The sequence below is a fragment of the Macrosteles quadrilineatus genome, unplaced genomic scaffold, assembly GCF_028750875.1.
Source record: "Macrosteles quadrilineatus isolate MER2022 unplaced genomic scaffold, UCM_ALF_1.0 Scaffold_1__1_contigs__length_201487025, whole genome shotgun sequence".
Taxonomy (NCBI): Eukaryota; Metazoa; Arthropoda; class Insecta; order Hemiptera; family Cicadellidae; genus Macrosteles; species Macrosteles quadrilineatus.
In genome coordinates, this window is record NW_026542594.1 from 129,717,875 (window position 1) to 129,730,753 (window position 12,879).

At 34.4% G+C, this 12,879-nt stretch overlaps 1 protein-coding gene across 2 annotated transcripts in view; it reads left to right on the forward strand.

The window, feature by feature from the left end:
- Window positions 1-12,879, forward strand: part of LOC128984882 (serine/threonine-protein kinase PRP4 homolog) — a 116,451-nt gene that overhangs the window by 19,480 nt on the left and 84,092 nt on the right. For both annotated transcript variants that reach the window (XM_054404255.1, XM_054404260.1), the window contains exon 4: window positions 8,810-10,139. In XM_054404255.1, the coding sequence (XP_054260230.1) occupies window positions 8,810-10,139 (1,330 nt within the window). The remainder of the gene's footprint in view (window positions 1-8,809; window positions 10,140-12,879) is intronic.

The following is a 12,879-nucleotide window of genomic DNA, read 5'->3' on the forward strand; positions in this document are numbered from 1 at the left end:
TGTCGGTACCTCCGGTACTATGGAAAAGTACCGGGACCGAGAATCGATGGTGAAATGTCGGTACCGATACCTTCGGTGTCAAGTTAATTGGTTATATTTTTATTTACTCATTTACAAAATCCAAATTTTCAACTAAGATGATTATTCTTCACTTAAGGCTATATATTTTTCACCGATGGCAACACTGCGCATTAGGGGAGACTACTATTTCAAATTTCAAGTTCAACGGTAAAATTGATTTATTGATGGATGAAACTACACTGCTACATGACAAACAGCCAAGCCTTCATTCAGCAAACCAAAGAGGACTTTTTTTTATTATTGTTTGTATGCTTTCTTCGGGGGTTTGTACTTAATTTTGTTTTCGTCTTTCTCTTTTTTGAGCGAGGTGAGAAAGGTTAAAATGTAGTTGAGCGTCTTTCATGTTTCTTTAAAATTGAAGAATGGGCCTTTGTTAACTCTATGTACTATGAAAAGAAAGTTGATTTATGTTTTAAATGCATATTTTTATTCTGTACCAAATTCTTGTAAGTTAGCTTTTTATTAGTGAAACAAAACAAAATTAATGTAAATAAAGTCATATGATAAATAAATAAATTAGGAAACAGTTGGTTGAACACAGCACCTCAACCCTAATTTTTAGAATCACATGTTCATTCTTGTAACCGGTTGTTTTTCCTTGAAGAGCTTCTTCTTAAGGCAGGGTTTGAGGCTTGACCGTTTGGTAGAGCAGCTAGAGGTAGGTCAAAGTGACCTTCATCTTCAGTATGGTTGTTGATCACATGATCATTTGCTCCCTGAAGTTCTTGATCTTGATCGTTAGGCCCTAGAGGAAGCCTACCACTTATTTCTATTTCTACTATTTCTTATCACTATTTCTCACCACTTAAATTTGAACCGACCGATCTTATATGACCAATGTGTCTCCTGAAGGTGGAATTTCCAGATTCAATATTGGAACAGAGTCTTAAAAATTTGGTGGATGCATTTGCATGATATCGCGGTAAACTTCTCTTGATAATCCCTCCCGGCCGTGTAGACATCGTAACTGTCTCCCGCGATTAAGGAAAAATTCTGACTATTTTCCACGGTCGTTTGGACATAATTGTTACATTCCATGATCGTGGCAATATATAAACATATCCCGCGGTCGTGAGGAGATTATCATCGTGTACCACGAATGTGGCAAAATTATGATCACCCCTCGCGGCCGTGAAGGCATCATTAATCGTCCCCCGCGGTCGTTTGTACATAGCAATAATTGCTATTATTGCCTCCTGCGATTGTGGCAAAATGGTAATCATTTCCTGCCATCTTGTAGAGATCATCATCGTGTTCCGCAAATGAGGCAAAATTCTGATATTTTCCTGCGGTCATGTGGACATTATCATCGTCTTGCGCAATCGCGGAATTCTGATCATCCCTAGCGGCCATGTAGAATCATTATTCCATCAGCAGCGGTACTGTAGATATTGTAATCGTCTCCCACGGCCGTGAAGACATCGTAATGATTGTTTTCCAAACCGCGATTGCGGCAAAATGTTAATCATATCCCGCAGCAGTGTGGCGATCATCATCGTCTTCCAAGATCGCGGGAAAAATTCTTGCTGTTTCCTGCGTTTGTCCATGTTTCCATGTTTGGTTTGATATGTTGTCCATGTTCCTGACATTATCATCGTCTTCCAAGATCACGGCAATATTCTGATCATCCCTTGCGGCTCTGTAGATATCATCATCGTCTTCTGCGATCGCGGAAAATCCTGATAATCCCTCACGGCCGTGTGTTGATATATTGTCGTCTCCAGTGGTCACGGAAACGTCACTGGCACGAAACTCATTCGCGATGGCAGTAAATTGAAAATTTCAGGTGGATATACAAAATTTGTGTGTTTCAAATCACGAAGCCTTTTTAATTTCTCTAGCAGAATTGAAGTAAGATTTTAGACCCTTCTAAATCAACAGTGATATTTCAAAGAAACTTTTGTCCAGAAAATTTAGAATATTTTATAAACTGTTTTATTTTATCGCCATGTTGCTTTTATCCTCTAGTTGATGTAAATACAAACTATAAAAGCTTCCTGTCTAATCTTTTGTTAGATTTTAATCAGGCCATACCACTAAAACCTAACAAATTGTCAAATAAACCATTAAACAAAATATGGGTAACAATAGGTATTAAAATATCGTCAATTAGAAAACGAGAACTTCATTGGGAGTCAAAGTGGAACAATAATCCGTTTTTTATTGAGTATTTAAAAAATTACAAAAAAATATTTAAGTCAGTGACCAATCTTTACAATAAAAGGTTTAAATTACCTGTATCCGTAAAATGGTCCTGGCTTGTAGTTAATTGACTACAGCCGTTTCGTGTTGTAAAAACACATCTTCAGGTCAAACGGACATTGATTTATTCCATGGTATGGTCGTCATAAGGTTTAAAGTTCACAAAAATAACACATACACGTACACGAAACATTAAACATAAATTGGCCAAAACAAAAAATACGAAAAAAAGCGTAATAGACATCGGACACGTACGGCGCCGGTAGAAGGTAGGTCATGACTGAAACCCAGCTAATAATATATCATGCATATTTCTCATCATTAATGACATACGTTATCTTGATCTGGGGTAATTCTCCTTATTCAAAAAAGACTTAATACAAATTATTGGCAAAGTTCCCCCAGAACCCCTAGTAAAAAACTGTTTCAAAACTTTCAAGTTCTAACTTTTTATGATCACTATATTTTGGAAATAGCTTGCTGGGTCCATAGAAACCTCTCCACTTTTATGGAGACCCAAACTGAACATAATCACAATACAAGAAAAAAGAATATTATCAAACCTGTAGCTCATAATTTACAAATATTCGAGTTATCACCACCAATACATTGGTCCAAAAATCTTAAATCACTTACCAACAAGTTTAATTACTCTAGAAAATCCCTCTAAGTTTAGATTTTCTTTAAAAGAATGGCTCAAGACTAAATCTTTTTTTCATTGGCAGATTATTTTGAGGACTGTTGGAATTAGGTATAAATAAACCTTCCCACTCCTTCTAGCGCAATTTTTTTGTCACATAAACATTTTGTGTTTTGGGAAGATTTAGTTGATTTTGTGTAAATACAGATGTATTAGTTTTATGTCTTTATTTAACCATTGACAATATGTCATGTTACTATGATGATCTGACATGTAACTCAATAAATAAAGAAAGAAATAAATTCACGCATCATTTCCGGTAAAAAAAAAAACTCAAGCATAATTCTCGGATTTCAGGTTTTCCCTGTAGGTAGACACGCCTGTATATATATTGCAAAGGGGTGCTACTATTAGTTGTGCCTAGGGCGCTGACAGGGTCAAAAACGGTTATTCACATGTTGATGTGAATAATTAAACTTGTTTTGTCTGTAAACAATAAGTGAAAGTGGATTAGTTAATTACAGGAATGTTATAGTTTGTACAAAACAAAGTCAAATAAAGAACTGTATGAATAAAATAAAATAATGCTGTAACTTGTAACTATTATTAATGTTATTAAAAATTAACCTCAGATAAGGAAAGGACGGTTTTAAGGTAGTGTAATAGTTTTGTTGAGTCCAAATAAACCATTTATTTGATCTGGTCTTTATTATGTTGCCATCTGTCTTCTGCTTGAAGATGGTGGAGCAATCAAAGTAGATGTTTGCACCACTCTATCAGCTGACGATAGTGATGACATATTAACCAACTGACACTGAAATAGTCATCCTATAGCCTACTATTGATAATATTTCAAGAAAAATATGCCCTTTAAAATAGCCTTTGGGCCTAAGTGAAAAATAATCATAATTGTTGACAATTTGAATTTTGTAAATGACTAAATAAAAATATATAACCAATTAACTTGGTACCGATCCTATTCTCGGTTGCAGTACTTTTCCCAAGAACCGGTGGAACCGACATTTGACGTTAAGTACCGACTCATCACTAATTTTTTCATATCTTCAATGAAATATACATTTTTAAACAAAAACTTTTAATTTTTTTACTAAGAAACACCTTATTATGGCCCCTCGATTTTTAGCTATTAGGCCCTACCTTAACTTTTGGTTATAAGAAGGGGGCGCTGGCCTACTCCAGCCTACAGGTGGCTAACCGCTTAATCAGGCACTGATGGTGGTATGGGAGAGAAAGTAAATGTAAACACTTTAGTAAGCTAGTGGCCTTATTTGTCTATGTTTATTATCCCTATACCATTATCCGTTCTAATTTCCGCCATAGTTACTAACCCTAATTTAATCTATGTACATCGTAATTTCCCATAGTAATTTTTTCAAACTATAAGATATTTAGTTGAAATAAAAGTGATATTTTTGCCCATATCAGCGCACCCAAACGTAACCACACTGTAGTGTAGTGTCATTCATTAAACCAATGACAAAATCATAGAGTAAGTAAAATGACCTCATAGTTCTATAGAATACATTTTATAACCATGTGTTCGTTAAAACAAATTATATTGCACTAAAACAAACCTGAGACTTGAAGACTGCTATAAAAAATAAAATGGAACATCCAGTATTTTACTATGTATATTTACATAAACTGAAACTGTCATCCTCTTACCGAGTAAATGAATGTATCAATGAATCTAGCATTATAGTATAAATAATTAACCATACATGTGATTTTTATCCAAATTCCAAATACTGATTTTGTGTCACCCACGCTGAATGTTTAAGCAACTGGTATTATACAAAAAGCTAGTCCAGAATGTTAGCGTCGGCTGCTAGACTGTTTTTAAACCCTCCAACTGGGAGTGTGACAATAATAGTCTGGGTAGGTTTTTTCTGTAGTGGCATCGACTATAATAGTCACGTTTTGTAAGGTTTTCGTTAACTCCAAATAAATGGTTAAAAACTATTATCGAATGGAATAAATTTATACCGTTTGAAAGATAAGATTTTAAACTTGCATTTTGTTACATTGATAAACTTTATCTCACAAAGATGTCACTGTAATAATAAGTGAACAAAAATGTTGAGCAAAGTCAGTTGCACCATGTACGCGTCACAAAACTGCCAAACACATTATGTTTAAAAAAATCATAACAAGGGATATGTTTTGTCTGAAAATAAACGTGTGGTACCACTGCAATAAGGAAGAAATTTCCAATATATGGCGCAAATATCATTTTGATATAATTACATATGATCTCACAACAAAAACAAATCAATCAATTTTTATGTGTTCGTGAAGTGGCAGAGTGATTATAATAGTCGCAGCCGTAAAACATATTTTATTTACTGAAATAATATATAACTATCCATATAATAAAGTATCTCATTCGAAAGCCCATGGAATCATGTGCATTTTGGTATTTAATTGTTATAGATTGCAGCACTGACTGTTGAACTTTATTGACTGTTTGCCAACAACGAATATCGCGAGTGTGACTGTACTGTGACTTTATCAATTTAAATAATATTTATTGGTTGCAAATTTGTACATATTTAGTTTGTAAACTGTTTCTTGTTTATAGACTTACTAAATTTGAGGTCTGGGACATTAAAATTAGCCAGTTCTTGAAACATTTTGCAATAGTGAACAAACAATTTGATCGCCAAATGAAAAAGGCGCAGCAGCATTTTATCTAAAACACTATAAAATATTTATTTATTTATATTTGCCATTATAACTAAATATAGAGAAATAAATTTACTTTCATTTTATTTGGTTTGAATTTAGTTTTTATGTGTTTGAAAATAATATATACATGTTTGAATAAAAATATATTTTTCTAAAAAATCCATAGATTAATAAAAGTCTTTAAGATTTATAGTAATGATCATATTCCATTAATGTTAAAAGCATTAAATTTCATCCCTTGGTCTGTAAATAAATTTTTCTCTTGTACTTTGTTTAACAGATGTTAAAACACATGTTATATTTATTATTAATTTTTGTAAACAGTTTTCAGTAATAATACACATTCTTTTGTTCACATGACAGTGTTTTTAATTTAATCTACATTTTCTATCAAATAATCATTTCAAGAACATCAGTTCACAACAAAACAAACAACTCTTACTTAATTTGATCTCCACTGTTATTACCAACAAAAATGTGTACTTTTATTAAATTTCTTGATACAAACATTTATTTCGTTTTTTTTTAATTTGTAGCGCATAATCGTGAAATATGCCATTTTTTGTTTTTGGGCCATAATTTTCTGAACTTAAAGGGTAATTGAAATCTTTTCACATTTCCATGTAGGGAAATAAATTCAAAACACTTAGTACATCTTGGATTTTACATTAAAAGTGTTTGGTTCATGCGACAAAGTTTTACTTTCAAAATTCACAAAACAAATTTTTATATTTTTTCTACCTTATGTCAATACATACTGTTTTGAATATTTATTCTGTTGCCATTTTTAAATTTGTCTTTTCATTACGAACAATTTAAGTATGTGATTTCATAGGCTTGCTCTTAGTTTGTATGAATTTTTGAAAATATGACTGCAAAAATGCCTTGCCACTACAGAGTTTGCCCATTGCCCGTATGGAGGGTTAAGAATTAAAACTTAAAGAGTCCTTGGAGGCTAGCGGCCATCTTGGATAAACAGCTGCTGAAGAGTTAATTGCCATCCAACAATATTTTTTCAAACACTAAAGTGATTATATTTTAAATATCTAAGATGCTGTGAGATTAGATACTGACTTTATAGTTTTGAATTGTTTTTCAAGGGAGTCCATGGGAGCCAACGGCCATCATGGTTTTGCCCGCCATAACACCAATAATTTCGTTAATTTCAAACAACCGCTGAAGAGTTAATTACTGTTTCAAATTATTTTTTCAAGTACCAAACTGATTGTAATTTAAATATCTAGTATACAGTGGGATTAGAAATTTTCTATGTAGTTTTTAAATTGAGTTATGAGTTAGTTAGTTGTGTCTAGGCTCCAAGGACTTTTAATTTCTAAAAAGCTGAATCCCTAAACTGAAATTATGGCTTTTTGACATTCCCTAGGTCTCAAAATTATCTTTCTTTCAACACAAAAATCACGAAAAACCGTCAAGTGGTTGATTCAGAATGATGAATTTAAAAAAAACCCTGTCTTGTTTTAATATGATTTATTAACAACTACAATGATATATTCCAACATAATAACATACAAAAGAACATCTGTTCTGCTTTTGTTTTACAAATACTTCTCCTGAACGGCCGAAGCGATCAGGACCGTATTTAAAATTGATAAGGGCCCCCGGCGGCTCTCACTAGTGAGGCCCCTCCATATTCTGATTCTTTGCAAGGTTGAAACTTACGGGTAGAAATACAAGTGGTATTTGCTTCAACTCGATTAATTGACCTTTTGTTTTCAACAATCTGATCGACAAAAAGACGTAGGAGGCTAACTAACAAGTCTTTTATTTTTTTTTTTAATAATATTATTAGGGGTCTTAGGTCGGGGCCAGACATTTTTAATATATCTTTCAGGTTGAGAAAACAATCTTGATCTTCGGGCATCGGATCAAAATCTGGCAGTTTCAGAAATAATTAATTTAAATATGATAGATATATTATAATCGGTTTATACAAAATCTGGTATCGCGGCCAAATTGTTTGTCTTTTGCAGTCATAGTAAAATCGTGGACATCTGCCGCGGTCGCGGAGAGATTGTGAATGGCACTTGTCTACGTTTACAGCAAAAGTAATGAACATCATGTGCGATCGCGGAGACATCATCTTCGTCTTCTGTAATCGCGGCGAAATCATGAATGTCTCCTGTGGTTGCAGGAAACAGTAAACATCTTGCACGATCGCGGAGACATCATCTTAAATTGTATCAATAAATAAGGCAATAACTGGGACTGGGTTCACTGAGCCCATAACCATAGACTAAGGAGAATAAAAGCAGACGGCCAGAGGTCTTTGCGCCGTGAGTTAGTTCATGATGCGGATATCAGGCAGTGCCACTGTCGATGATGCAAAAGATCTTCTTTACCGACGCGAGCATGACGAACGGTGTTCTCCTACTAAATTACTTATATTTTTATAATGAAATTTACATATTTATAATCTGCAATCGTGACAAAAAACGACAGTCTAAAAATCATAAACATTTAAGTTGTATACATGGTTTTACAAGACATGAAAATACATTAATACTATTGAATTCATTAAGACACAGACCTAAATGACGCTGCAAGTGTGAAATTAGATATTATCATTGACTATATATAGAACAAAGCCTAGCATAGATATTATTTTTAGCCTAAAACTAAGATACCTCTTACAATGTATAGGAAATCGTTGGAGTTTGTTTAAACGTTACTCATATTATAGAATAGGATATTACACCCAAGGAAATAAATTATATTGTTAAAATATTTTACTGCCTAATTGTTTGGTTTTTAATTTTTAAAATATGCACAAGCACAACCCACTCTATTAGAACAACCTAAAATATTCTTTCCGGTCGCAATTTTTTTTTTATTTACAACAAGTGTTGTCTTATTGTTAGAGTTTGTTTAAACAATAGTCTTTTTCATTTTTAAGTTTTAGCAAGATATTTAAATCATTAATCTTATTAGGTTAGTACACCCAGATTTGGTAATTTACGTTAAATTAGACACTACCATCCTCCTAATTCAAAATTAATGATTTTGAGAATTTGTGGGAATGCCATTATTCAATGTTCTTTCTGTCTGTCTAGATCCATTTTGTATTGGTATAGACAGAATGAAATTAAAATTAAATAATTGTGTTCTTGAAATCTAAAATATAGGTAATAGTAATTTATGGTTACATTCTTATTTCAGTTTCCACCAAATTCAGCCGGTTTGAAGACACCGAATCAGAATCAGAAGATGAAAGTGAGAAAGAAGAAAAAATACTAGAGGAATCTTCAGATGAATCTGAAGATGTTTTAGCCTTGGAAGATGAAGACGATAGCTTAGAAGCATTGATGGCACAGATGGAACATGAAATTGAATCAGGAATTGATCTTGAGCATAGCAAAAATGAAAAAAAGAAGTCTAAAAATAATAAACAGAAGGGGAAAGAACTTAAGTGCAAATCTGAAGAAAAGAATTTGTTATCACTTGAAAAACAGAAAACACAGACTAAAACTGCAGTTATAGAACCTACTTTGAAAGAAACAGACTGTATTCTTAAAAAAGAAAGTACAAAACCAATGACGAAAAGGAACAAATCCCCTGCTAAAATAGATAATCCAATTGGGAATACAGAGCTTATTACTTTACCATCTTTGCAGAAAGTGGATGGCTATAATTTTACTATACCACTTCAATCGTCTTCAACCAATATATCTCTTACACCCCCTCCCAAATCTCTCCAAAGAGAGACTGAAAGGACCACCAGAAAATCTAGATCGCCCAATGATGTTCTTTGTTCCAGGACAAATATATCTCCTGGAAGACTTAGGTCTCCTCAGAGGTTTTCTCCTGATAGAAGGTCACCATTGAATACATCTCCTGATCATTATTATAGTGGAAAGACCTCTACTTCTCCTTACTATAAGTCAAGAAAAAGAGGATACTCTAACAGATCTCGAAGTCCTGTTAGGAGAAAATCACTGTCCCCTAAGAGGGCAGCCAGAGATCCATCCCCAAAATATTACCAAAGGCGATCACGTTCACCTTGGAGTCCTGAATATAGACATTCTCCAGAGGATTCCAAGTACAAATCCCCTATTCGTCGACGATCCCTTTCTCCTCGGTTTAGAAGTTCAAAGTTGGGGCATTCCTCTCATTCACCATACTATCGTAAATCTCCCAGGCGAAGAACTCCATCAGTGTCTCCCAGACGATCTGTCTCACCAATGAGAAAGCGAGAGTACTCACCCCATAGAAGACGACCATCTCCAAAGAGAGATTACAATCAAAGAAGAAATTCACCCCCTCTAAGTCCAAAACGAAAACAGTCCCCACCTCCCAGAAAATACTCACCGAATAGAAGTCCAAGACGAGTGCACAGATCACCTTCACCTAAAAGAAATCATTCTCCTAGAAGAAGAGTTTCCCCCTTGCCTGTGAAAGAAACTCGCATCAAATCAGAAAAACGAAGTAGGTCTCCTTCTTTCAGTCTAAGTCCTTCCTCTACTCGAGAATCCAAAGGAATAATTCAAAGGCAAGTGTTATTATTTTATTTTCAGAGAATTGTATGAATAATTGTAGGTATAATTTTGTAATATCATTCATTATTTAGTCCTATAGTAAATCAGTATCTATATGTAAGGTTCCTTGTTTGGCTTTATTAAAACATGAACTCCTCTAAGTTTAGATTAAAACTAAATTTTAAATGGTTTTTTCCCTGTTAAATCAGAATAACCAGAGCTGTCCCTAAATTTAGACCTTCATCAAACTCAAGTCTCTAACAGGCAAGGTAGTTCAAATCTGAAATCAATGTTTTGTGCCTTACTTCATTCACTACTATTCCAGCTGGTTCCCACATAAAATCACTGTGGGATGTCTCGTCATACTATTAATAGATATGTTGTGAATGAAAATTAACGATCCCGCCACGTATAAATCGTGTTCTGTAATAAGATTTGTGTGGTCTCAGTCGGCAACAACTATTTATAGTTCATTGCCAGTTGAAGGAAGTGAATAGAGAACAGTGGTTATCTATGTCCACACTCGTGCGCTTTTGTGTGAGCCAAGCATATGCTTCTGAGCATATGCCTTGATGCAGATGGACACAAGTGACGCATGCATCAAGGCATGCCTGAAATGAGTCAGAAGTACAGTAGCTCCATACCACAGCGTAGTGCAAGATGATCCACCAGCCTTGGATTGCTGTGCGTTTTAACTTGCAACTGCTTTAAATTTTTGACAAGTCGTCTGTCTTGTAGTTTGGAGAATATTGAATAACTAAGAAACCTCAGAATTCATAGAAGATTATCTCTCTAATGTAAGTTTGTGGGACATTTAGAGTAATAAATAAAATGAAACAAAATAAAAATAAATAAAATAAGTTAATTAGATTGAAATAACTTAAATTAATTTAAATAAAATAAAATTAATACTGTAAATAAAATAAAATAAGAACGTTTTTAGTTTTGTAGTACTTCTTCATCTACATTGTGAGTCATGGTTATTTACATTTTGGAACTTTTCTTTACACTAAATATGCCACACCATCCCTCCTATCAGAATAGCGTCGTCTTCACCTAATTATTTAGAAAGGTAGGATAGTGACACATGAGTGTGGACAGCTAAACAAAAAGGCACGATTCAAGACGCACACAATATCACTTGTGTTGATGCACGTTGAATTGAATGTTGAATTGAAAGCTGAAAGGCACTATGAAATTGAAAGCGCACGAGTGTGGACATAGCTATTGGATGTGGAAAATGTTTTCCATTGTGTAGGCCAACTGCTGTAGCTTGTTAAGAGAATTTTGCACGCAGATCGTGGTGTGACTGACTGAACGAAAGAGATTATGGAACTAATAGGGGACGTCTCGATAAGCCTATCAAGGAATACGTTGAGCCCGGTCTGCAAGCAAAATTTCCTCAAATTCAATCAATGTCGCTATAAAGACTTATGAACACCCGCCTCTGGCCCCGTTGTGCAAACATGTACAGAACTTAACACACTCCCCAAGCCACTAATGCGCATTTACTACGTCAATCTGCTATTCTGTATTCACATCTGCCAACTGACAACAGTACAGTAAACACCAGGGATTACCCCCTTCCTACAGAAACCTAACTATGGGATGCAATTGATGTTTGGCTGTAGCGTCAATATTCTTTAAACAACTTACTATTATGACCAGGATTAGGAATGTGAACGAGCTAGAATAGTAGTGAATACTTACTTACTGCTTACTGCCATGGCCACTTGTACCCTAGCTGGTACTTGGCCTCGCCAACACGCTGTCGCCAATAGTCTCGGTCCCATGCATCTTCCTCTACAAGCCTCATCCTTTCCAAATCTTTTCGTACTTGACCCCACCACCTGGCTTTTATAGAATAGTAGTGAATAAAGTAAAGAATTTGCTTGGCTGCGACAGGAGCTGAATAGAGACCTTAATCTATCGACAACCCTCGTATTTATTCAACCGGGTTTGATCCTGGTTTAAAAGTAGTGGATGGTTAATACAAACACATATCAGTATTTATGCTAATATTGATAAAGAAATGCCATCGGTACACCATGTTTCTTTTTTTAGTAAAAGGTGATATATGTCAAATAAAACAGTTTTTATTATTTGTATAGAAGTAAATGCACATTAATGGTTAAATTTTGTTCTATCTTAGGAAGTTTTAAAAGGACTTTATATTTTTGTACCCCTACAGTACATGTAACCTATCAGAAACAGTCCTCTTATTAGCTCAATAATTAAAAAATTGTTTTAAAGTTATATTATTAATGGTTTTCTGGAGAAACCTGGAAGTTTTTCTGATGCCCAGAAAATAATACATATCATAAGCTAACTAAATTAATAGTTATTTGTGGAACTAGTGAGAAAAGCTTGAGCAATTGACTCACTCGAGAGAAATCCTTACTCACTTACTTAGGCGAGTGAGGAATGGTTTCTCGAGTGAGGCAATTGTACTTTGAACTCGAGTTGCACATAATACTTTTCCTACAGTTACCATAAAACAAATAAATTGGCGAAGAAACATAACCTATTTTTACACAGAAGTGAACTTTTAATATAACATTTAATGTGAAGTGACAAATACAAAAGTACAACAGCTGACCAGCTGATTTACAGCCAGTGCTGCCAACGTATTTCGCGCGCATACGACGTTGCCTGCATGATACGCGCTCACTATTTCGTGCCTTCACGTTGAAAATCTGGAGTAAGACAAAGTAATTAGATCACTGATGAGCGAATTGGCCACTTTGCTTTCTC